The following is a 27,516-nucleotide window of genomic DNA, read 5'->3' as shown; positions in this document are numbered from 1 at the left end:
ACTTTGTTAGTGTTTGTCTGTTACCAGTTGTTCCTAATTGACTAAAACAGAGTTATTCACTGACTCTTAAGAATGGGGTGGTAGGTTTTAAAAGAATATTTAGAGAATCATTTACAACTATACTCCTTCTCATCCTTTTCCTGCCCAACTTCACAGAAGTTGTCCATCTAATCCAAGGTGAGTCCCCTATCTATACCGTGAATGTATACATCAAAATTAAATTTACCATCTGCCTTACCTCTTAAACTGCTGCTTCTGATTTTTCTATTTCAGTGAATATCACCATCACCATCTACCAAGTTTCCCAAGCAAGCACCTAGGGATCAGTAGAAACTCCTTCCTTTCCACTCCCATACTCCAACTCCATCCAATCCACCAGTGTTCTGTCCATTTTCCTAAACCAGTATTTTTCCTGCCTGTTCATTTATCTCTATTTCCTTTGTTACTACATGAGTCCAGGTCCTCACTACCTTAGAAGAGCCTCCCAAATGGTCTCCCTGCTGCAATTTTTTATATTCTTATAATCCATTCTCTACCACTATTAAGATAATCTTTCTAAATGCAAATCTGCTCAAAACTTTTTAATCATGCTTCATCATCTTATTTAAATTTTTTTTTTCCTTTTTATCTTTATTGCTGCCACACAAATTAATGCCTCATCATGTAAAGGAAAAAGTTTAGACTCTTGGCTTGGAACCAAGTCCTACATCCTGTGGTCCTGCAGGCCTTTTCAGCATCACTCTGAACCATTTTCCATACACCCCTTATGTTTCAACCCTAGGGAAAAACTTACATTTTGCAAATGGACCATGTTCCTTCTCCCTCTTTTGCATTTGCAGCGTGGTTCACTCTACTGACCATTTGCTCCTTGTTTGCCCACAGCAATCCTACTAGTTCTTTGAGACTAGCTCATTTTCTATCACCTCTGGGAAGAAGTGAGGGAGTCCATTCTGAGTTTAAAGTTGCTTACAGTGGTGCCTTCTCTTGTGTTTCCCCAGGACCCTGTGCATACCTTCATCAAGGCACTTGCCACGTAGTACTTACATTTCTGTTATATGTATGTCTCTTTCACTAAACTTTAAACCCCTTGAAGAGAAAAGCTGTGTCTTTTATCTTTGTATCTACAGGCCAAACATGACAACTGTTGCTTAGTAGGTGCTCAGTTAATGGCTGCAAAATAAAGGAGTTTTAATCCTTTCCTATCACTTCTAGAAACTTTACTCAAGCAAAGTAACTTTTTTCCTCTTTCTTTCTGTATTTTTAATTCCTTCATCTTTCCCTTCTTACTCATTTTAAAAAGAGCAAGAAAATACTTGCTCCATCTTAACCCTTTCATCGTAGCCCCATTTTGTTGAAAAAATAGTCCACTTATTGCTTTAAACTCCTAACCTCCCATTGACTCTTCAGCCTACTAAAATGTAATGTTTACTCCCTCACTCCAATGGAATTGTTCTTACCAATGACACCAATTGCTTCCTGATTGTGAAAGTCAGGTTTTATCGTAAGTGATTACTCTTCAGGATATCAAATTGTTGCCCTGTCTGTTTTTCCTGAAAAATCCATATTAATTTGGCTTTTGTGACATCATTTCCCGTGGTCTACATCATCTCTGAACACTAATCAGCTACACCAGCTGCCTTTACTTAAATGCTGGTGTCTCAAGGAACCCTTATTAATTCTTTTGTGTTGTTATTCTCTCTGGGTAATTTCATCTAATTTTGCGTCTTTGGCGACTACCTATATATCCAGTGATCCTGAATTTTGACCTCCAGAACTCTATTTCCAATGTGTAATAAATTCTGTGACTCACAATACCCTCAAACTTTACTTGTTAAAATGGAATTGTTTCCTTTTGCAAACATGGTCTCTTTTATATTTCCTATCCTAGTAAGTTAGCAGGAGGGTCAAGGTGTTGGCCATTCATAGTCTTTCTCTAGGTTTCTATACTAGACAACATAATAAATAAATTTCAAGGAAAAAGTGATCCCTTGTATGTAGCCCAACTTAGCTTTTGTATTAGTTATCACTGCATAACAAATCACCACAATTTAGATTGAAAACAGCATACATTTATTATCTGAAAGTTTCTGTGGGTCAGGAGTCCAAGCGTGATTTAGCTGGGTCCTCTGCTCGGAGTTTCACAAAGCTGCAACCAAGGTGTTGTCTGGGGCTGGGCTTTTATCTGAGGTTCAGATGCTTCTTCCAAGATCACATGGTTGTTGACAAAACTCATTTCCTTCCAGCCGTAGAGCTCATGGCAGCTGGCTTATTTAAGGCTAATAGGAGAGAGAGTCTCTGACTTGTTTACCCTCTTTTAAAGGACTAGTCTGATTAAGTCAGGCCCACCCAGGGGGGTCTCTTTGATTAACTCAAAGTCAACTGATTAGAAACCTTATGTATATCTGCAACCTCTCTTCACTTTTGCTATATAATGTAACATAATTATGGGAGAGATGACCCCATCACTTTTGCCATGTTCTGTTGGTTAGAAGCAGGTTACATGTCCCACCAACACTCAGTGGGGGAGAGGATTATACCAAGGCATGGATCATTGAGAATCACTCCAGCATTCTGTCTATCATAGTGTAATTATATATCTATGTAGTGAAAAAATAGATATTTGTAATTTGGAGGTATTAAAAGGTTGAATACAAAGAAAAAATTATAGAACTTTAAAGTCTTAATTTTAATGGAGATGGCACATTATTTTGAAGATAGAGAAAATGGCTTTCTATTCTTTTTCTATATTACACTTAGTGCCTTGGGCAGGATATATGTCCAAGCATCTAAACTGTAGATTATATAAAATGAACTTAAAGGGAATAATTAAATAATTCTGAAAGAGAAGTATTTAATGACATAACTGACTTGAGAACTTTTTTACCATGTGTTAGCCTCATTTGTAGTAAGAGAGGATCATGTAATTATATGTCTATAAGTAAGTTATATGGTTTTTCTCAGTGTACATTAGTTCAATGTTTCTAACGTTTTTTTTTTTTTAAATTTTTCTTTTAATACCTTTGACAGACTGTGATTTTCATCAGAAGTGCTAATCTTTCCTCAAGACGGATAGTTCAGGCATCTTTTCATGCTGTTTTCTCATAGTTTTAAATGACATATCTACAGAGGTTCTTTTATCAGTGACTTTTCCCTTCCTGGCCCCACACTGTCTGAGGGCATACTCTCTAGCTCCTTTTATTTTATTTTATTTTTGTAGGCATCAGATATATTCTGAAGTCAATACTAAAGCTGTTAGGGTATGACATTTACTAAGAATCCTGCCATTTTAGGCCCTTCTTCTTAAAGGACAAGAATTCCATTGGTATTTAGTAAAAAAACAACATGGCTTGGTAAATTTAGCTCTTTTTCTTGACATTGGCATTGATAATACAATGCCTGTGGTGTGTAGCTGTCGTGGCTGACTTGTAAATCCCTACAGATATGTGGTTACTTCTCTACTTTCCCTCTCTTTGGCTTGGGCAACTGCCACATTGATGCACTGGAGCCATTCTTCTGCATTCTTCTCATCCTTGGCCTTAAAGACATAGGTTTTATTGTCTGTGAAGATTTCGAAAGCCCGGGGGAGAGAGCGGTCCCTGCGTTTCTTGGCCACAGCTTTCACACTCTGCACTTTGCTGAGTTCTATTGGGCAGTCGTCAGGGTCATCTTTCTGAAAGGCATGGGAAGAAAAGAATATGGGCTGGCTGTTACTGTAGGCAAGGATCTCTGGCTACTGGAGAATTTTCTAAGAGGGCCAGAATCCTTTCACTTTTTATAGCTCAAGACCTTTGTTATTTTGGGTGCTAAGGCCTCAGAATCATTAGAATAACTGAAGGAGTGAGCAATCGGGCCTTTGTTAGAGTATCATAAGTTTACACAAGATAACTAATTTATAGAATATTATTATGAAGCGGGATTTGGGAAAAATTCAGAGTTCTTTCATTTTCTATTAACGTTATATTAATAGAGCAAGGTGCAATGGTACAATTTGGAGTGCTATTAACTTATAATTTTGGGTAGTTTGGGAGGCATGAAATTGAATTTTCCTTTGTGCTACCTCTGAGAAAGATTTTGCCAAACCTTAATTGAATAGAGAGGTTTCCAGTGTTCCCATAGACCAAACTGTTTTTGAAACTCTCTGCAGCTTTGGAAGCATGCTTTGTCTACAAACAGTAAGGGAAGGAATATTTAATGATATTACATTCACCTTTTATTAAAGCAAAAATTTAAGGATCTCTACAATACCAAGGTCATCGCCTGGGCTAAGACGAATAATTTTAAGGGGTCAGATATTTCTTTGAAGCAATTTCAGGTCTTTAATATGAATACATTTTGTCTACTAAAGAAAGTACCTGTGGTTGAGAAGTTTGCCAATTCTCCTTGCCCACCTCTCCTGTTGCAATCACCCTCCTTTTACTTTGCAATGAAAAAGCAACCTCTTCACTCATCCCATACTTTCTATGATGTTTTGTCCAATGTAAAAAAAAAATCTCAGAAACACCAAATAAAAAAGCAGTTCCAACTATTGACATCAGGGAAGTATCCATCAGCCAAGGCAATGCAATCACTCTTCATCTATTTCATTATGAGGTGCATTTTCAATAATATTTCAATTTTTAATGTTTAATAATTATTAAGCTTGGCATTATACTTAGGTATTTTCATGAAGGATATAACTTTTTGAAAAGATAACTGAGTCAGAAAAAATTACACTTGGAGACGGATGGTCACAAGAAATTCAAACAATCAAATTTCAATTTATACATACAGTTTTACTCAGTGAAAAATGAAATGCCATTCAGGATAAAATGCTGTGATAGAGGTAGAACAGAAACATGATTTCAAAAAAAAGAAAAAGAGAAACAATGTGGACATTTCTATATAAAAAAGAGTTAATTTATGTATTAAAAAATAGTGTTAGGTGTTAAACTGCTATGGTATTTTAATCCAGTGGTTACATTTAATGGAGAGATGTAATCCTTTTGTTTTAAAATGTCAATATTTACAATTCAACAGAAATTACAGTCCGGGCAAATGTTAAACTTATGTTAAAAGTGTTGCTGCAACTTAAAATGTTGCAAGGTATTACATAGATTGTTCAACATTCTTTTAGGGTACACAGGATAAAGTTTGAAGACATACACACTAGACAATACTTTGCTAGCCTAATTTGGTTTACAGTAAGTATCTGACAGTAATAAAATTGCCTTTCTTTGAAGCAGTGCATAGAACAGAGATTGATAAGAAAATAAAAAGTTACCATAGTAATTTAAAGATGGACTGTGAATCAACTGAGACAGTAATAGACAGAAAGTCAAAGGACACTATTGCCTAGCTGGTTGGTAGAGATCAAGGTCTTAAAAATGCAAAAGTGAAAGATTAGAGTCTTCCATTAGAGTCTTTCAACCTCAGCTCTCATTTTAAAATGCACATTTCTTTCATTTAAAAGGGGCCCTTTTACAAGGACCTGAAGCTTCAGCAGGACTGTTGACCACTGGTAGGTTATTGTTTCCCTGGAGAATAGAAGTATTTTGTTGTGGCCTTCATGCTATATTAAATTATTTCCCACTATTTGAGCTGCAAGTTTTGTCAGAGTTATGGAATGTCAGACCATTATTTCCTGATAAACATGTCAAACGAGTTATTATAATAATTATAAAATTGTGTTTTCTTTAAACCTTATTAAAAAGCCATGAATCAGAAAGTATAAAGGTCATTATTTGAGTTCAGAAAAACATTCTTATAGATTGACTCTGCTTTGTCTTAAGGGATCTGGAAAATTACTACATCTTCATTTCTATTCTTGATTTCTTGAATAAAAACAGAAAATTCAGATAGTCATTTTAAACACTTTAAACATGCTTTAGTGTGAACCTATGCTAAAAAAAAGTTTCTTTAAATTTCTAATAGCTGTCTAAATTGAACTGCCCTTTCAAAAAGATGTTCAGCCTCAGAAAAGTCCATCTGTATATGTTATAATACACACAGATGAGGAAAGTAACATGAGTACACAGTAGGTATCACAAAAAAATTTTTTTTTCATCCAAAAAGTGAACAGAAGTCTTATTAATTAAAAGAACACTAGTCAGAATTTGCCATAATTCAAATACATGATATTTGATTCCTGTTGATTAAAATGTTCAAGTAAGTCTTGAGAAGGAGTCTCGCCTGTCGCTTCAGGCTGGAGTGCAGTGGCGCAATCTCGCTCACTGGTAAGCTCCGCCTCCCTGGTTCCCGCTATATTCTCCTGCCTCAGCCTCCTGAGTAGTTGGGACTATAGGGCGCCTGCCACCACGCCTCTCGCTAATTTTTTTGTATTTTTAGTAGAGATGGGGTTTCACCGTGTTAGCCAGGATGGTCTTGATCTCCTGACCTTGTGGACTGCCGCCCTCGGCCTCCCAAAGTGCTGGGATTACAGGCATAAGCCACTGTGCCCGGCCTCAAGTAAGTTTTATAATGAGGTCTCTAAAGATATAGTGCATATGGCCCAGAATGAATTATAATTTTTAACTAATTTACCACTTTTCATTAATTAATTCATACAGTTTGGTTTATGTGATGGCTAAATTTATGTGTCAACTTGACTGGGCTAATGGGTACCCAGACAGCTGGGAAAGCATTATTTCTGTATGTGTCTGTGAGGTGTTTCTGGAAGAGGCTAGCATTTGAATTAGTGGACTGAGTGAAGAAGATCCACACTCACCATTGTGGGTGGGCATCATCCAATCTATTGGGGATCTGGATAGAATAAAAAGTTGGAGGAAAGATAAATTTGCTCTTTCTTCTTGAGCTGAGACATGCATTCTCTCTTGCCTGTGGACATCAGAGCTCCTGGTTTTGGGGCCTTCAGATTCTGGGACTTACATCCCTCCCCGCAGCTCACCCCCATATCCAGGTTCTCAGGCCTTTGGCCTTGAACTGGGAGTTATATCATTGACTCGCTTAATTTTCTGGCCTTAGGACACAGACTGAATTACACCACCAGTTTTCCTGGTTCTCCAGCTTGCACACAGCATATCATGGAACTTCTCACTCCCCATAATTTCATGAGCCAATTCCCACAGTAAATCTCTTATATGTCTTTATATATCCTATTGGTTCTGTTTCTATGGAGATCCCTGGTGAGTACAGTTTGCCACTGGCTCTGTATTTTAAGTATACATGGGAAGCAGTAAACTCATTTAAGAACATGCTTTGGTGAAACACTGCCTGATCTTGACCTCAGTTATATCCTTTCTCACCTTATTAGCTTTGTCCTTGGACAATCCAATCAGGTACTTTGACTCAGTTTCCTCATCTGTAAAATGGCAATAATAGCAGTGGTGGCCTAATAGGATTATTTTGAGGATTGTTAGAGGCAATCCAAGGTGTTGCATAGTAAGCACTGAAAAAATGCTAGTCATTATGATTATTTTTTAAAATACTCAAGAAGTAGGTCAAGATTTGATTCCTCTTGATCCTGAATCAGTAGAGTTTAATGATACATAGAACCAATTTGAAAAGAGGATAACTTTGCATTATTGATTGGAATAGAATGCTACTTCAGAGATTTTCCACTGAAAATTCACAATACAAATAATTACTGAGCATCTTATTAAAATGGAAGATTATATTAAATATTTATTAGTTTGATCACAATTCTACTATATTCATTAACTGAATATTAAATAGATGAAAGACAGTAATATTTTAATCAGAATTAAACTTTGTTGACTATAAAAAGTACCTAAAGTAAATCAGCCTCCATTCTTTCCTCCTTGCCTATGTCCTCCTTTTTTGGACCCCCACTTCCAATTATAAACTATATTTATAAAAAGTTAGAGCCAATATCATAAGTCATGAATTTGTGTACATGGTCCACAAGGAAACAAAGGGCACGGTGTCTGAGTCAAGACCTAGTAGTCCCTCTGCAGTTCAACTAAAACAACTAAAGTCAACTAAAACAAGCTTCCATAATAAACTGGAAGGGGACAGTGAACCAACTAACATAGGAATAAACAGACTAGACACAGACATATATGAGAAAACAATGCTGTAAGATGGTGAAATGGAGATGGAAAAAGTATCAGAGTTTAAACTTAAGACAAAATGTCTAGCTATTGGTGGAGATCAAGACCTTAAAAATGCAAGTGTAAAAGATGATGGAGGAACTTACAGACTTTCCTTTTTGAAACAGAAGTTGATTTCCAGCCAGTGTAAAATAGCGTGTTTTCCACCTTTTGATGAACTTCCATCTGACTTGCTTCTCTTTAAGTTTTCCTTCGATGAGAGGCTGGCCATCTTGATTTACAACTGTTGAAGGTAGCAGAATAATCATGCCATGTATTTTCCATTATTTACTGAGTAAGTGATCAAAAGTCAGAACTGTACAGTGTACCAGAACCCAGTTAGCATATCTGGAAAGTAGGCTAATAAATTATGACTTTGGTTAACCTTTCCTCCTTTGTCCCTAAAAGAATGCACAATTCAGATATGACAATGGAAAACTGTTGAAAGCCCTCATTGACATTTTCAAAAGGAATTGGCTCACACAAAGAGCATCTGGTTAACAGTATTTAAAGTTTTTCTGGATATTTAGCTTTCTGTGCTTAGTTTCTTTGTTTCATGGTGTTCCATTTCTAATGTCGGAATGACCAAATTAATTTGAAATAGTTCGAAATTTTGGCACAAAGTATCTAGTATGCCATAAGCTTCATTTTGATTTTGCCAGTAACTAGGTAATAAAAAACAAATTTCCATGCTTTATGACACATGAACTGCTGGAAATATAGCTTTATAAATAATCATAAACCCAAGTATATTTAGCTATTTGGCAGCAAAAGTCAATGCAGCACTCCAAAAGACATGTTTCCTAAAGCCATAACACTAAGCTGCAAAGCAAACTTACCCAACTCTTGTACATGCTGTTCTCACTCTCTGGAACACACATACTCTCTTTCCCCTCTCTGTACTCCCATCTTCACCTAGTCAACAACTGATCACTTCACATTTCAACTTGAATGTTGCTTCATTTGGAAAGCCCTCTCCAAATCCAGATGAGGGTGGCTTTCCCCCATAAGTTCTCATGGCACATAGCATGTTCCTTATATAGCAGGAATTATCATTTGTAGATAGATATTAGTGCTTATCTGATTAATATCTTTCTGTCTCATTCGGTTGGAAGCTCCACAAGGTCAGGGTCTTGGCTTTGTTCACTGTTGAATCACCAAGCATCTAACATGGTGCCTGGCAAATAGTAGGAATTGTATAAATATTTGTTGACTGAATGGACTAATTTTACATTGAAGCAGAGTGTGTATGATTACAAATGATCATAGAATTAGAAGATCCATTGCAATGTCAGAGTTTAGATGCTGAACTGAAGAATTTTATTCCTTTTACCAACAACATAAGATTCACTCTTCAAATTCAGATGAAAGCATCTGATTTCAGCAAGAAGGGGACAATGGAAAGCTCAATCTGTAGTAGGACAATATTTATTTGAATATATTTATCTTCAATTTTCATAGCACCTTGAAAGCAATAAAATTTCTTCCATCACTTTGGAAAAATTCTGGACAGCGCTTCTTTGACCATATGAACACAACCTGCCCTTTGTACACTACCACTTCTTTTTTCTAATATAGGTCTAATAATTGCCGCACAGGATTGCTCACCTTTACAGAGCATTTTCAGGATAAAAATAATAAAATGTATAGTTTTATTTTCTTTTCATTTTTTAGAAAGTCTACTCTGTCACCCAGACTGGAGTGCAGTGGCAAGATCTCAGCTCACTGCAACCTCTACCTCTCAGGCTCAAGTGATTCCCCTGCCTCAGTCTCCTGAGTAGCTGAGATTGCAGGCAATCGCCACCATGCTCAGCTAAATTTTTGTATTTTCAGTAGAGATGGGGTTTCACCATGTTGGCCAGGCTGGTCTCAAACTCCTGGCCTCAGGTAATCCATCCACCCCGGCCTCCCAAAGTGCTGGGATTATAAGTGTGAGCCACCATGCCCAGCCGAAATGTAGAGTTTTCATAAACAAAGTACTATATATATATATATATATTTTGGATAACTATTCAATTGGTTGTTCCATTGTCAACTCCAAATTAAGGCTAAAAACTGGCCAGGCGCGGTGGCTCATTCCTGTAATCCCAGCACTTTGGGAGGCTGAGGTGGGTGGATCACCTAGGTCAGGAGTTTAAGACAAGCCTGGCCAACTTGGCGAAACCCCATCTCTACCAAAAATACAAAAATTAGCTGGGTGTAATCCCAGCTATTTGGGAGGTTAGGCAGGAGAATCACTTGAGCCCAGGAGGTGGAGGTTGCAGTGAGCTGAGATCACGTCACTGCACTCCAGGCTGGGCAACAGAGTGAGACTCCGTCTCAAAAAACAAACAAGCAAACACTGAAAATACATATCAAATCTATTGTAAGATAGTGATAAGGGCTATGATGAAAACAGAATAGGGAGTAAGTGACTTGGGGACTTGCTGTGCATGCATGCATTTCAGTGGTCAGGAAAGAGTTTAGATGTTCAAGGTGACATTTGATCTGAGACCTCAGTGATGAGACCTCCAATCTTTTGAGAAGCTCTAGTGGAGGTTACTAAGGAGCATAGCAGAGGCAAAGGAAAGCAGGAACTCATGAAGTATAAACTTACAATTAATATAAAGAAAAAAATTTCAGAGTTCTGCTTTGCTTTGATAGAAATTGTCTGACATGGAGCATTCTTAAAGCTAGTAATGCTCTTTGCAAATTTAAATTTTCCATAAACATAGTGGTTTCCTTTGTGCAACCACATCCACAGAGACTTCAGTTAAAGTGCTTAGGGTACTGTGTCTCCCCCAGGGTTACCTGTTCCTTGAGAGCAGGAACAGCCTTAACACAGTGCCTGCTGGGCTAGAGGCTCAGTAAATGTTTATTAACAGTGCACCGTTGAGTCATAAAGGGTGCAGCAGCCTAGCTGAGATGAGGAAAGAAGGTTTCAAGAGGTGATCCAAGAGGGGAAAAAAGGGGAAAAATAAGTAAAAACAAATAACGAAAACAAAATACCAAAGCTGACATTAATTTAAAAAATTTTAAAACACCCATTTTTCACATTTTCAAGTGAGAGAACATGGTAATCTAATTGTAATGTTCGAAGATTTTTAATATTAACTCAGAAGATTTAGATTTGAATCTTCTAAACTACAATTTTCTAATCAGCAAGAGAAAATAATAATGCCGCCCCCCTCCCCTTTAAAAAGGGATTCTGGGAGGTCAAAAATCAAAAGAAAGAAATTTATGTGAGGATACGAGGTAAATAGCAAAGCACAAGGCACTGCTTCTCCCTCACCCCAGTCCCACTTCTAGGAAAGACTTGACTTTACAGTTTGTGATCACTGCTTTCTTGCCATGATTTTTTTTTTTTTTTTTTTTTTTTTTGTCCTAAGACAGGGTGTCACTCTGTCACTCAGGCTGGAGTGCAGTGGTGAGATTTTGGGTTACTGCAACCTTTGCTTCTCAGGCTCAGGTGATCCTCCCACCTCAGCCTCCTGAGTAACTGGGACCACAGGTGCGCACCACCACACCTGGCTAATTTTTTTTGTACTTTTTGTATAGACAGGGTTTCATCATGTTGCTCAGGCTGGTACCATGGTTTTAATGACAAGATGATTTAATGTAACGCTATTTAATAATGATACATTTTTCCTGTCTCAGTCTTTCATATTTACTCAAAAAACATTTGAAATAATTATGATATCTGAGATGATTTGAAATAATGATTGACTTAGGGAAAATTTAAGTACATGGATCCTTTTGGATTTGACATAGAGGGTTATCTACTTTATTTTTTCTCAAGGCAGATCCAAATGTTTCACTTGAAGAGTTATGTGTGACCAAAGTTTACAAGGAACACTTGGCAAAATTGTTGGAGTCCTTAAAGACATGGGTGAATGGGATATAATGACTATGATGAGACAGTCAAGAAAAAATGATAGGCTTACTAACAACAAAGGATGAAGGACTTCAGAGACAAGCCAGGAAGCAAATACTTTTCACCAGTGAAAATCAGCCCTAGGGGGAAAAATCAATGGAAACGGTTTTAGGAAGGAATGTTAGCAGAACTTTAAAGTAGCTGAATGTGAGGCCCCAAATTTAGGTATTAGTCAGTTTCAGAGAAGTCAGTAAAAGCGAGGCAATTTGGAGTTGTGAGATTAATTTTAAAAGAATTTCAAGAAACAAAACAAAATTTTTCTAATATCCCATATCTTAAAAAACTTTTTTTTTTTTTTTGCTATTATATCTAACATACGCATGACTGGGGACGTGTCATTCTAAAGGTCTGTTGCCCATAGTATGTCCTTTGAAGCAAGTGATTTAGATATGATATCACAGCCTCTTCACAGCTACATCAAGAAACCATTTTTTCTAAGATTATCATATTCCATTTAAAAAATATCATGTGGAGTGATACTATCAGGGTATGATCATGTATCATCTAAAATAATCTTGTTTGCATGTAGAATATAGAGGATATTCAAACACATCCTCACTTTCCAATTAACACATTATTTCATTTAAAGCACCACAATTTGGCCAAGTGTGGTGGCTCATCCCTGTAATCCCAGTGCTTTGGGAGGCCGAGACAGAGGGTTCATTTGAGGCCAGGAGTTGAGACCAGGAGTTTGTGACCAGGCTGAACAACATAGCGAGACCCTGTCTCTATAAAAAATAAAATAAAATAATTAGCTGGGCATGGTGGCATGCACCTGTAGTCCCAGGTACTCAGAGGGGTGGAGGGGTGCAGAGGTGGGGGGATTGCTTGAGCCTCAGAGGTCAAAGGGTGCAGTGAGCTATGATCATGCCACTGCACTCCAGCCTGGGAGACAGAGTGAAATGCCATCTCTTAAAAAAACAAAGCAAAACAAAACACCAAAAACAAAGCATCACAATTTGGTTAGGACATTCTCTACTAACACGGATCTGTTTATTTTTTTAAATATTGACTGGCTATAAAAGCTATGGGTTATTAAATTGAATTTTGTAGTGCAATTGGAACGCAAAGTGTTACTGTGTTTGTCAACTTAAAAGTTTTTCAGAATGCTAATACAAATGTTTATATGTTAATTGTATCCCTTTTCTGCACCAAGTTAAAAATATTTGTTGCTAAAAAAAATGAATTTTGAAGGGGTTGATCTTATTCAACATGAAGTTGATGAATAAGTATAATAATAACAGGTCTCCCAGAGCTGAGAAGATCCACAGCAGGAAGAATGAAAAATAAAGAATGTTCATCTGCTCATTTATCAACCATCCATCCACCCTATATGTATTTTCAAGCACAGATAAGCTGTAAGGCACTATATTTGGATCTGAGGAGCTATAAAATCACCCTCACAGGGAGCTTTAATTTATTATCTAGGGAAGGTATAGCATTTTACAAATTCTACTGCTCAGTGTAGGGTTTGGCAAGTGCTACCGAGAAGTATAAGCCACATGTTACAGCATTTGAAGAGCAGAAATTCCACTTCTAGTTGAGACAAGGTGACATGAGAGCTGGGACCCTCATGAAGAAGAGAGAATTTTCCAGATAGAGTGTGGAAAAGGATCAGATAGAATTTTCCAGATAGAGTGGTAGCAAGGTAGGTGTGTGAGGAAAAACACACAAAAGAACCTAAGAAGCTGGAAGAGTCAACAAACTCAGAAACAAGTGTGTAAAGCAGGTGCTCTCAAACAGTCATGGGCTGAGGGTTGAAGGGAGAAGTCAATTCAAGGCTTTCTAGGTGTAAGATCCAGGAAAGAGATTGTGTAACAGTCACAGAGAGGTCATATAGTGGACTTTATGGGAAAGTTTTTCTGAAGCCCCATTAGAAAGGACTAAGAAGGGGCCTAGAACCTGTGAGGGTCCAGCCCAGGCATGAAGCCTCATGGGCCCCAGATAGGATCGGTGATGTGTCATGCAGGGTCTTGGCAGGAAACAGATGGCATCTCAAACTGAGCAATTGAGGAGAGTTAATAGAGTTAATAGATTATTTACTTAGAAGTGGGCAAGGTGTAGGAAAAGCGCCATGGTATTCTGGGGCCAGTAACCATGCAGGCCTAACATCCCTCCGCCTGAAGAGGAAAGGGTAGAGAACAGTTAGGACTCAGTGGGAGACCGGTATGGAGAGCACCATTTGATGACAGCTGTGGCCTGGAATAGAGGACACTGTCGACCCTCAGTGTCCCAGCAGGGAGGCAGCCAGCAAATCAATAACTCAACCTCACTCTCCTCCCTCCCTCTGCTTACAGGTGTCCCCAGTCATGGAAGGTACCTGAACACCAGAGCTAAAGGAGCCTTTTGAAACAATCACTACATGGCAGCCTGTGGGACATGCAGCTGGGCAGAAGCGATGGAGAACAGAAGAAATCAGGCACAGATTATATATCAAATTCAACAAAGTTCAGATATATGAGGGAACTTCAAAAGCTCATTAAAAAATGGAATTAGAAGATAAAAATAAAAAGTGGAAACTATTTCTCAACATAAGCTCCATCGAGTTCAAGACACTTTGGTAAGCCATTTAGTCCGTCATTAAAGAGCTAAGGTCCTGGAAATTTAACCATGTCGATGCAGTCTTTTTAACATTATTAACTGAAGCAAAATAAGTGCTCTTTGAAGATTTTTTTAAGATTAGGAAAGAAAAAGTCAGAAGGAGCCAAATCAGGACTGTAAGGTGGATGCCTAATAATTTTCCATGGAAACTCTCACAAAATCGCCCTTGTTTGATGAGAAGAACAAGCAGGAGCATTGTTGTAGTGGACAAGGACTCTCTAGTAAAGCTTTCCTGTGTGTTTGTCTCTTTTCTTTTCCCTCTCTTCCTCTTCCCTCCCTCCCTCCCTTGCTTCCTTCCTTCCTTCCTTCTTTCCTTTCCTTCCTCTTTCTTTCTTTCTCTTTCTTTCTTTCTTTCCTTCCTTCCTTCCTTCCTTTCTCTTTCTTTCTTTCTTTCTTTCTTTCTTTCTTTCTTTTTCTTTCTTTCTTTCTTTCTTTCTTTCTTTCTTTCTTTCTTTCTTTCTTTCTTTCCTTCCTTCCTTCCTTCCTTCCTTCCTTTCTTTCTTTCTTTCTTTCTCTTTCTTTCTTTCTTTCTTTCTTTCTCTTTCTTTCTTTCCTTTCTTCCTTCCTTCCTTCCTTCCTTCCTTCCTTCCTTCCTTCCTTCCTTCCTTCCTTCCTTCCTTCCTTCCTTTCCTTCCTTCCTTTCCTTCCTTCCTTCTTTTTCTTTCCTTCTCTCTCTCTCTCTTTCTTTCTCCCCTTCTTTTTATCTCAGGGTCTCACTCTGTCGCCCAAGCTGGAGTGCAGTGACACAATCATGGCTCACTGCAGCCTCCACCTCCTGGGCTCAAGCAATTTTCTCACCTTGGACTCCCTAGTAGCTGGGACCACAGTCACGTGTCACCACATCTGGCTGGTTTTTTAATTTTTAATTTTTGTAGAAATGGGGTTTGGCCATGTTGCCCATGGTCCTCAAACTCCTGGGCTCAAGCAATCTGCCCATCTCAGTTTCCCAAAGTACTAGGATTACAGGCATGAGCCCCTATGCCCAGCCCCGGGTGTTTTTCTGCTAAAACTTTTGCTAGCTTTCTCAAAACACTCTCATAATAAGCAGATGTTGTCATTCTTTGGCCCTTTAGAAAGACAACAAGCAAAATGCCTCAAGCATCCCAAAACACTTGCCATGACCTTTCCTCTTGACAGATCTGCTTTTGTTTTGACTAGACCAAAGTATTTATGCCTACAACTTGCCAGTGTGCAGGTAGTTTGTACTACAGACATGGTGGTGATTGCCTTGTTATGGAGGAAGGGTAGAAAGGCGTTAAAGGGGGAAAACTCCTAAAGGGTCCAGAGAATAGAGAAAAATCCTTTTATGTCCTGGTGGTGGAATTGACTAGAAATGAACGAGATGCCTCCAGTGGTTTCTTCTCAGTTAATAAGAGAATTTAGCATTCATGTTATTCTTGTCATGGAAGACTGAGTTCCACTTTTCATTAACACCCTTTGCCATTCATTGATTCTCCCATTCTTCTATTCAAAATGCCTTTATGGTTACCACACACTAGGCACATGCCAGGTAAAGGGGATATAAACACAAATATGACAGTCTCAATCATTGAGATGCAGAGAAATGCAGTAAGCAAGTGAGTACAGAGTGGGATAAGTACCAGGCTAGATCCGTGCACAGGGTCTAACTGGAACACACTGAGAGACACTTATTCTAAACTGGGGCATACAAAGCAGAAAAGTTTCCTAGAGTAGATGCTGTATGGGCTGAATTCTCAGGGACAAGTTGGAGCTATGAAGACAAAGGGAGGAAGATCATTGAGTCAAAAAAAGAAATAAAAAAGAAAAAAAGTTCATAGCAAAGGACCAAAGCTGAGGAAGGGAGGCATAAAATGTATTCTGGGAACCGTAACTAATTCTGCGAGGGAGCAGGGTGGGAGAGAAGAGGCAAGAGATGAAGTGTGAGAATCAGAGAGACCAATCCTAAAGAGCCTTGGGCACCACGCAGAGTGGAATGTAATACTTTGTAATGTGACATAATGAAAAAAATCTTGTGTAGTCACAGACCTCTTTTATTTCAAGAGCACAAGAGTTCAATAATTCACTCTCTATCTTGTTTTAAGATTTGTTGCAATTCTGAATGTCTTTAACCAATTATAATTTATTCAATCAGTGTGCTGAACGCCATGTTTACTCTTTATTATAATAGATCACATGAGACTGTACCAATGACTTTGTCTAGTGTAGGCCTATGGTTTATACAGTAAGAGCATTGTCTTTGGAGGCAGACCTCAGTGGAAGTCCAGAATCTGCCACTTACCAGCTGACTGATCCAGGACAAGCTATTTGACGTCACTGAGCTTCCCTTTCCTACTCCCTAGAGTTATACTTAACACAACACAAATGGCTGTGGGGGTTTTCTACTCAAGCCATGCATCCCCGAGAGGATTACATGCACCATAAATGAAGGCACATAAAAGTGCCACAACAGTTGACAGTGGTCTTGCTTAGCTGAGACCTGGTCACAATAACGGATCAATAAATAGTAGCTACTGTCATCATGATTGACATCATGGATCAATGTAAATTATAATAATCCTTTTATTGTGATGAACAGGTGGTTTTAGAAATACCATGTCCTAATGGCCTATATAAAAGTGTGAGGAACACTAAGAGAATTCAGAGTAAGAGAGAGGGACTCCTGCAGTCTTTGAACTTGGACCTTTAATAAAAATGGAGGTATGAAAGGCAATTCGAAGTGTCTCAAATGGAAAGCGAACTCTCTCTGTCTCTCTCTCTCTCTCTTTGTGTGTGTGTGTATTTTAAAGACAGGGTCTCCTTTGTTGCTCAGGCTGGAATACGGTGGCTTGATCATAGTTTACTGGAACCTTGAACTCCTGGGATCAAGCTATTCTTCTGTCTCAGCCTCCCAAGTGGCTAGGACTACAGGTGCACACCATCACACCTGGATAATTTAAAATTTTTTTTGTAGAGATGGGGTCTTACCATGCTGCCCAGGCTTGTCTTGAACTTTTGACCTCAAGTGAGTCTCCCATTTCTGCCTCCCAAAGTGTTGGGATTATAAGCATGAGCCACTGCACCTGGCCCTCTTCTGTTTTTGAGTAACTCATCTATGTATTCATTGAAACTGCCATTTACAAGCCAAACCAATAATAGATTGAGGTGCATTGGGTGAATTTCCTGTTATCTGTGGTTGCTTCCTTTTCTTCCCAGACTTTCTGCTTGTTTCTGCTTGTTCTTGTGACAGTCTTGAAGGAATGACGATAGACAATAACCTCCACATAACTACTGTTCATATGGCACACTGACTTTCATCCAGACTCAAAAATTACTCATACTATGTGCTTTTTGGCTTATGCCACTTTTGTCTTGAAAGTATTGCATTGTGCATAAATAACTCATATTTGAGACCGTCATGAGTTTAATTTGTGATATTTGAATTTCTAGATACTCTTTTCTGATTGTTAAAGATAAATGCCTTCAAAAGAAAACATATTCTGGAAGAAAAAATAATAAACCCCAGGCTGGGCACGGTGGTTCACACCTGTAATCGCAGCACTTTGGAAGGCTGAGGTGGGTGCATTGCCTGAGCTCAGGAGTTCAAGACCAGCCTGGGTAACACAGCAAAATTCTGTCTCTGCTAAAATACAAAAAATTAGCGGGGCGTGGTGGTGTGCGCCTGTAGTCCCAGCTACTTGGGAGGCTGAGGCAGGAAAATTGCTTGAACCTTGCAGTGAGCCAAAATCATGCCACTGCACATCAGCCTGGTGACATAGCGAGACTCCGTTTCAAAAAAAAAAAATACATATGTAATGATTGACATATATAAACATCAATATATAGATATATAGATATTGACACATAAATTAACCCCAAATTCTTAGTTTTTAAGTAAGAACTGAGAAAAAATATAGTATGTCATTTTATCCTCCTTGAAAACACTGCTTCTGGGAATTATGACTCCCATACAGTCTACGGGGAATTTCTTTGTATGTATTTGAAGTTTCAAATTTACTTCAATCTTCTTCCATGGTTTTACTGATTTTTTTTCTTTGGTGTGTGTGTCAGTTCTAAAAAAGCAAACTATAATTCCGGAGGATATGCATAAAGAGGGCTAGAAGCATTAAATGAAGGGGTCGTAGGAGCCACATTTAGTAGACTGAGTGTCTGTGGTTTTTGAAATTGCTAAGCATCATAACAAATGGCATGTTTCTTATGAATCTCCAGGCAGCGTTTGAGAGTGCAATATTTCTCTACTGGCAGTGAATAAACCAGGAGGCATGATCCTCACTGATTTTGTAACATCCTACACAATACTGTGGGGACCAAAATTGGACAGACAAACTAAGTTTGACAGCAGCCCTTTGAGGGCACTGCCACGTGTGACTGAATGGCTTCCTTTCTAAGTAATTTCATACTCATCAAAACATATGCTTCTCTGACCAATTACTGATGTACTGATGCAAAAAAGCTTCAGAAACACGGTGTTGTAAGTGTTTACGGCTATGTTTCCTGAACTGTGTTGTAAGAACCACCTATATCAGAATTATCTGCCGGCTTGTTAAAATGCACATTTCCAGGAACCACACTAAACCCACTGAATCAAAATTTTGGGATAGGGTGAGAAGCCTTACATGTTAAACAAGGTCCACAGGTGATTCTTAGGTTGCTCAAAAACTTATAGGAAATAATTAGTATCTTTATGGTAGATGACAGTAATAGGTTATATGATATACGAAAGAGTAAAACTGCAAAACCAATCGTAGGGAGAAAATGATGAACTTTTGATAAAATTAAAGACAAGAATGGCAGTATAAGTTTAGATTCATGTTCTTGGTTTCAATCAATAGGGTTACAGAAAAAATATTCAGAATTAGTGTTTGTGGAATTTTGCTATTTATTGTGTTAATAGTGAAACAAAAATTCTAAGGGCACTTTCCAAGATGGTAACCTGTTTAGCAGTTCTGAGCAGTATGTGTCTTTATGAGAAACTTATCAAAGAAGATTTGCCCAGGACTGCTGTGCCATAACTGATAGAGACCAATAGGAAAAGATCAGGAGAGTGGCAATGAAGAAGACAATTTTTTTTTTTTTTTTGAGACAGGATCTTACTCTGTCACCCAGGTGGGAATGCAGTGGCATGATCTCAGCTCACTGCAACATCTGGCTCCCAGATTCAAATGATTCTCTTGTCTCAGCCCTGTAAGTAGCTGGGACTACAGGCATGTGCCACCACAGGCTAATTTTTGTATTTTTTGTAGAGACGGGGTTACGTCATGTTGCTCAGGCTGATCTCCAACTCCTGGGATCAAGCCATCCACCCACCTGGGCCTCCCAAAATGCTGGGATTACAGGTGTGAGCCACTGTGCCTGGCTGATCATTGTTTAATTGTAGGATTAACTTTTAATAAGAAAGGGTTTCACACATATCCCATGTTGGTCCTACTGAGTCTCATTAATAAGATCGCGTGGATAGATATTATTGATGGGATCTGGCCTTAGGACTTTAGTTTTAAACACTGAGCACTTTCCCATACTGCCTGGACATTGTAGAGTTTGCCTGGGGATGGAAAAAATACATCTGACAAGCTTGTGCCCCTCTGTGATAAGGAGGGCCAACTTGTTTGGGTTGTACCATTCGAGCACATTGTAACCATTGTCCCACCTGCCTGTGAATTCTTGTATTCTGGAACATTTTAAGGTGTTACACTGCTTTCATGGAATTTTTATTTTTTTATTTTTTATTTTTATTTTATTTTATTATTATTTTTTGAGACGAAGTCTCGCTCTGTCACCAAGGCTGGAGTGCAGCTGGGCGATCTCGGCTCATTGCAAACTCCACCTCCCTGGTTCACACCATTCTCCTGCCTCGGCCTCCCGAGTAGCTGGGACTACAGGCGCCCACCACCATGCCCGGCTAATTTTTCATATTTTTAGTAGAAACAGGGTTTCATAGCCAGGATGGTCTCGATCTCCTGACCTCATGATCCACCCGCCTCGGCCTCCCAAAGTGCTGGGATTACAGGCGTGAGCCACCGCGCCCAGCCCTTTCATGGAATTTTTAAACTGGAGTTCCATCTGTCGTGGTTCAGCACTTGGCCTCAAATGTTTTGACAATGAATAGATGTCTATAATGTCTGCACTGGAAGCTTTAGCAGTTACATAAACACCATCACATGCTGTATGTTATATATGAAACACACACACGTATATACACATATATGTGTACATATCCATGTGTATGTATATCTTTAATACACATATATATGAATGTATCACACATTCTATTAACATGATCTGTTTATTATAGTACTTTTGAAAAGAACTTATTTAAGAAGAGACCACTTATAAAAAGAATATATTTGGCACAAAAGAGATGCTGTAAATGTCATCATATGAATATCTACCTTTTTCCTGTGAAATAAGTCACTGTTAATTCATTTATCTGTTTTTTGTCATCACTTGACTGAGAAAAAAATTATTACTGAAAATTTTCTGAGAAGACACTAACTTTCGCCATTCATTTATTGGTACATATTTATTGACCATCTGTTGTGTGCTAGGGGCTGAGGATAGATGGATGAGGAGAGTCCACTTCATAGAACTTACTATTTACTGGAGAAAGGAGACATTGATCTAAAAGTCACACATAAAAGAACAAGACAACAGCTGTAACCAATGTTATGGAGAAGAAGCTTGAGGTGCTTTGAGGGCCTCAGTATGCATCGGGGGGTTACAAAAGGCTTCCAATACTGAAGCTGTGAATTTGATTTGTAGTAAGAAGGCTAAGCTCTACTTTAACTAAGTGAAGAGGGGAGAAAGGGAATTCTTGGTAGAAGAAAAAGCACATATAAAAGCATTGTGGCAGGAAGTACAGCGGGTCTGGGAAAATTTAAGAGGGTTCTTCTAGGCAAAGCAAAGAGAGCAGAGGGAATATGGGACAGGATGAAGCTGGAGAAGCTGGGAGAGACCATTCCATGTGAGACCGTGAAGGGTGTGTTATGAAGTTTGGTCTTTAAAGTAAGAGCTATGGGAAGCTACATAAGATTTCATGCAAGGAGTGGCACAACAGATTTGTGCTTTGAAGAGTTCACTCTGGCTGCATCGTGGGAGGGAGATTGGAAGGGTTCAGAGTAGTTCAGTGAGGATGCTATGGCCATTATTGTAGGTAAAGGGTGATGGCAGCTTGCACTAGTGCTATGAAGAGAAATGGACAGATTTGAGAGCAATTGAGAAAGTAAAATCCTCAATATTATGGTGATAGATTGGATGGGGGTGGTGGAGAAGGCAGTGAGTGGGTCTCTGGTTGGTACAATAGATTGAGTGATGCTGCATTCACTGAGCTAAGGAATGCTGGAAGAAGAGTAAGTGTTTGGGGGAAGCAAAGAGACAATCATGAGTTTTAATTTAAATGAACTGACACTGTGCACAGTGGTGCATGCTTGTAATCTCAGCTACTTTGGAGTCTGAGGTGGGATGATTGCCTGAGCCCAGGAGTTTGAGAGCAGTCTGGGCAACATAGCAAGACCCTATCTTAAAAAATAAAACAAAATAAAATAACTGATTTTGGGGTGCCTTAGAAGCAGTAAAGTAGGTGGTAGGCAATGTAAATCCAGAGTTCAGAGGAGAGGCCAGCCCAGGACCACATATATATATATATCTGGAAGTTGTTGCATAGAGGTGATTACTGTAGTAAGAGGGTTACTCCAACAATGACTAGCTGGGTAAAGAAAGGTAGGATAAGAAGGACTGTCCAGAGAGTAGGAAGGAAGCTAGAGGAGTGTTGTGTCACAGAAACTGAAGGAGAAGAATGCTTTAAGAAGGAAGAATTAGTTTACAGAATGGAATATTGATGAGACAGGTAACATGAAGACTGAACCATGTGCAGTGCTTGGGTGACTTGCAGGTTGTTAATGACTACAGAGAGAGATGATAGAGTTAGAAACAAGGTTAGAGAGGGTTGAGTCACGAGGGGAAGGAGGCAAGGAAGTGGATAGAGATAGACAACTCTCTTGGCTTTAAAGGGGAAGTGAGAGATAAGGCAGTAGATGGAGGGAAAGGGGAGGATAAGCCTCTTAATTATATTTAGAAGCCAATGGGGGGACTCAGTTGGAAGGAGAAAATTGAATAGAGAAGAGAAAAAGGTTAATCTAATTTATACTGGGAAGTTTCTGAGAAGGTGGGAAGGATGAAATCCAAGGCAAAATATGACCATCCTTTGATGACTTTATTCTCTGTGGCTACTAAAAAGTACCAGTATGTCAGCCAGGTGCGGTGGCTCACAACTGTAATTCCTGCACTTTGGGAGGCCGAGGTGGGTGGATCACGAGGTCAAGAGATTGAGACCATCCTGACCAACATGGTGAAACCTTGTCTCTACTAAAAATACGAAAATTAGCTGGGTATGGTGGTGCATGTCTGTAGTCTCAGCTACTCTGGAGGCTGAGGCAGGAGAATCGCTTGAACCCGGGAGGCAGAGGTAGCAGTGAGCAGAGACTGTGCCACGATACTCCAGCCTGGCGACAGAGCAAGACTCTGTTTCACAAAAATAAAAAAAAAGACCAGCATAGTACCGGTATTTCTATTAACTAGGTGTATTTGTGGCTGATAAACAAATTTCATTCTTAGTGTACTTATATAGGTCAATAAAAAAAGGATTACTCTGCAATATGATGGCTAGAGCTCTTTTAAAATATACCAAATATTTTATTTTAAAAACTACACAAAACTCTTGAAATCAATGTCATCTTATGCTTGTATGATGATGAAACTAATGTACTCACATTAGTCTGCCTCTCCAAAGCTTCTCCTCATCTATATATTGGCTTGACTCAGCTTGCCCTCTATGTGGAAAAGGACACATTACTATGCATAGTGATTTGCTAGTGGATAATCACAGAATGACTGATGCTTTGTTGCAAGTATAAGGCCTATCTGACACTTTTCCTCTATATCAAGACAAGATTGTTGACCCAATATGGAAAGGCAGAGGAGTAGGAAAGTGATGCTGGATGAAAAATAGAAGTTAATCCCAGAGCGGTGTTAGGTTACTGATCTTAGCTTGTTTCTCTTCAAGATTCACAACTTATTAGCATGTTTACTATGAGCTCTTTGCCTATGTCTATATTGTAACATTTTAGCATAATACTAAAATTCAGTTTCCACAACATGTTGAAACCTTGTATACAGCAATGTTTTCTTCTCATGAAAAGCTAATTTTCCAAGAGATGCTATTTCCAGGTTTCAGTTCAGTTAGTTGTTTTTAACTTTGAGAAAGAGTTAGATTTTTAAAAGTTAGATTTTCAAGTTGCATTTCAAAACAAATTCAGTTTTTTCCCATGGGTATTCTGTCACTTAAGTGATTAATGAATTGCTCAATCACTCATCTATTTAACAAACACTTATTAAACAATATAATGTACCAGGCACTGGTTAAGACGTACAAAGATGAGGCATAATCCATGGCTCTTCTTGTAGTTTACTGTCCAGAGGGAAAGACTGATGGACACATGCCAAGTTCAATAGAGAAGTGTGGGCAGAGGATGGAAAGGACAGAGGGAGAGAAATTAATTCTACTTAGGGGTGGTATGTAGGTGCGTGTGCATATGTGTGCGTGTGTGTGTGTAGCGAGAGAGACAGAGAAAGAGAAAGAGGGAGAGAGAAATGAGAGTGTGTGGAGTGGTTTAAGAGGGAGAGAAGAATGTTCATGCCACAGAGGTATAAAATAGGAAGATGGAAGATGGGGAAAGGGAGAAAAGGAAGATTTCAGGATAATAAATTATCTGTTTGCAACCGTGTTTTTATTTTGTCATTGAGTATTGCAAAGTAGTTCTGAACAAAAAGCTCAGGTTCAATTTTACACAATCAATATATACTCAGTAGTCCCAGTATATAAATGTGAAAATGTGAAGTTATTGTATAAAAAGCATTCTGTTGTTTTGGGTGCTCTACCAACACTTAGCACATAGGATAGTGCTCTAACACATGTGATAGGAGAAAAGACATCATACTACAATGCTAGCCACCACATACATCAAAATTGAGTTTTCTTTTCTTTTTTTTTTTTTTTTTTGAGATGAGTCTCGCTCTACCACCAGGCTGGAGTGCAGTGGCGCGATCTTGGCTCACTGCAACTTCTAACTCCCGGATTCAAGTGATTCTCCTGACTCAGCCTCCAGAATAGCTGGGATTACAGGCACATGCCACCACGTCCAGCTAATTTTTGTATTTTTAGTAGAGACGGGGTTTCACCATGTTGGCCAGGATGGTCTCGATTTCCTGACCTTGTGATCTGCCCGCTTCGGCCTCCCAAAGTGCTGGGATTACAGGCATGAGCCACTGCGCCTGGCCAAAATTGAGTTTTCTTTTATTACTTTTAAAGTTCTATGAAAGTGGACATTGAAATTTAATGGAAAAGCTTCATATTCATAGACTCACAAGGCTATTGGTGGCCTTATGGGCTAGGTCCTCTCAGACATCATTTAGTTCATTTTCACCTTGGCATCTAGAGTGGAAAAAATCATCTAGCTCACATGAAGGGTGCCCCTCAAAGCAGACACAACTGCTGTAACAGTTCTTTTGGCTGTCTGAAAAAACTCTCCTGACAGAGAAGGCATTTTGAAACCATCTCTATTTGCCCATGTATTAATAATATAATATAATACAATAAATAGCACATTCTTTTTTAAAATTTGTATTTATTTAGTTAGTTAGTTTAGATTTAGAGACAGGGTCTACGCTATGTTGGCCAGGCTGGAGTGCATTGGCTATTCGCGGGCTTGATCATGGTGCACTACAGCTTCAAACTCCTGGCCTTAGGCAATCCTCCCACCACTCTCTTCTGAGTAGCTGGGACGTGACAGGCACGTGCCACTGCACTCAGCTTGACAGTATGTTCTTATAACACAACTATTTGAAATCAAGTTCTAAAGATGAATCATGATAGAAAGTTGTTTGAAAAAATTGTTCCATTTTCTTTTTGGACCCAAGAAGACCTTCTACTGACGATCACATTCAAACTCTAAATGTCTAGTGACTAAGAGACTAATCACATGGGACTGCTTAGATTTATCAAGGAGGACAGGAGTGCCAAAACTCTAAGTTGTTTTTTGTAGGGTGTAAGAACAAAGGCATCCCATGTGTCTCGCGAAATGAGTGAAAGTCATGACCCAGTTCTTCCTCCTACTTTAAAAAAATGTGACTGAAGAGAAAGCCAGATATGTTCCAGGACAGACCAGCTGACTAACTCTTACTGTCAACATACATTGTGCAATTCCAAGACACAAGGGCAACTGATAAAGAAGATTAGCTTGGTTTTCCAGAAATAAGTTCTGTTCTGTTCAATCTACTTGCTCAATCTCCATTCTCTCATTCATGTGGAATAACGAGATCTGCAATAAACACCACCAGGCAAGTCTCTGAGGATTATTGAGTTATTTCAGAGATTTTCTAATCTTCCACTCTGAACTTTTATAAAATGATTATCAGAAACTGATTCAGCAGTTGGAAGAATAGGAAATAGATTCTATTGTAATCATTTCCTGCAAGTAATAATTTCTCACACATTATCATACTAAAGTCTCTGTTCTTCTTTAAGTAGAGTAAGTCATCAAGGAAGTAGATCACTTCTAAAAAATTAAACTTGTCTCTGGGTCTGTATAATATATTATAACATTACTGAATGATTGCTCTTGGAATTTCCAATATTTTGTGTCCTTAACTTGAATTTTCCCTATAGGTTGAAAAATCAGGTTCTGGAATTGTCCTGTCTGGATTAAAATACTGGTTCCATCACTGAGAAGCTGTGTGACCTGGGGAAAATTACTTAATCTCTCTGTGTTTCAGTTTTCTGATCTGTAAAATGAAGTCAGTGATGGTAAGAAAATGAGAAAAATGCATGCAAACTTAGCATATCATTAGAATGATGAATGCTAACAGTGATCATCATGTCAGGGCCTCTACATTAGTTTAGCATTTACTTTCCTCTGACTATCTGTACTTTGTTGGATAAAAATATTTTATTGATCACCAGATATTAAACTCCTGTGAATTTCTGTGTGTTGATGGTGAAGTTGGTGGGAGGATGGTGATGAGACTTTTACTCGAAGACGGGAATGTATGTGAGTTGACCATGTCAGTAAGCTGAGATACTGTCAATTTCTGAAGGATTTCTCTGGCTGAGTCTACACACTACTAAGAAGTATTATATATTTCTTGATGTCTTTCCTAATGTCTAACTGAAATTCTCTAATTGTCTCATGTTTTATTCCTCATTTATGGAGATGCTGGACAGCATTAAAAAATATTGAAACGTGAATACTTGAAAACAATTATTGTATCATTTGTCAATTCTTTTAAAAAATAGAAAAACCCAGTTTCTTTGGCGTTTTGTTCTGGACTTCAATTCTACTTCTTTTGGACCCCTTCTCCCTGAGGCTGATAGGGCATCTGGCCCCTGTGTGGGTGTTGATGAAACCCAGACCAGTACATAGTACTCAGTAGGGCATAGTACATTCTAGGTGCTAAGACAGGCAGGTAAGTGGATCAAGGCTTTACAAGTGGCGACTTCTCTTAGGGAGAAACAGCCCCAATCTCCATTTACCAGGTTCAGAATGCATTGGGTATGGTATAGTGATGAATTTGATATTGTTAGCATATAATCACAATCTTAAAACATTACATTTTAACATTCAAGGAATATTTGACATTGCCTTTTAAAAATACTATTCATTCATTCATTCACTCACTTAACAAATATAGCATGCTAAAAACATAAAAGAAGAATGCTAGTTTTTTTTGAATACACCTTTTGGCCCTAACTGGATTATGAATTTCTTTTAGAGCAGAGACATTGTACCTTATTCATATTTCTATCCCAAGGGTCAGCCTGTAGAAGACACTCAACTAATGCAACAAACATGCATTGCATAAATGAAAAATTGGATGCAAGTAATACGCTAGCTGTGCATGACCAATAAAGTATTTGTTGCTATG

The 27,516-nt window shown here is 38.6% G+C and overlaps 1 protein-coding gene across 6 annotated transcripts in view; it reads right to left on the bottom strand.

Moving 5' to 3' along the window:
- The window catches only part of VEPH1 (ventricular zone expressed PH domain containing 1), a 246,439-nt gene that overhangs the window by 6,208 nt on the left and 212,715 nt on the right, over window positions 1-27,516 (bottom strand). For 3 of the 6 annotated variants that reach the window (XM_009201463.4, XM_003894911.5, XM_009201464.3), the window contains exons 13-14: window positions 8,156-8,292; window positions 2,054-3,670 (exon numbers count right to left, since the gene is read on the bottom strand). In XM_009201463.4, coding sequence (XP_009199727.2) covers window positions 3,434-3,670; window positions 8,156-8,292 — 374 coding nt within the window. In that variant the 3' untranslated portion in view covers window positions 2,054-3,433. Of the gene's footprint in view, window positions 1-2,047; window positions 3,671-8,155; window positions 8,293-27,516 lie in introns of those variants that run through there. The other 3 variants (XM_009201462.4, XM_009201468.4, XM_009201466.4) reach the window with 3 other exon arrangements.

Source organism: Papio anubis, chromosome 2 (assembly GCF_008728515.1).
Source record: "Papio anubis isolate 15944 chromosome 2, Panubis1.0, whole genome shotgun sequence".
Taxonomy (NCBI): domain Eukaryota; kingdom Metazoa; phylum Chordata; class Mammalia; order Primates; family Cercopithecidae; genus Papio; species Papio anubis.
The sequence above is the reverse complement of the archived record's forward strand: the minus strand, read 5'-3'. Positions and strand labels throughout refer to the sequence as shown.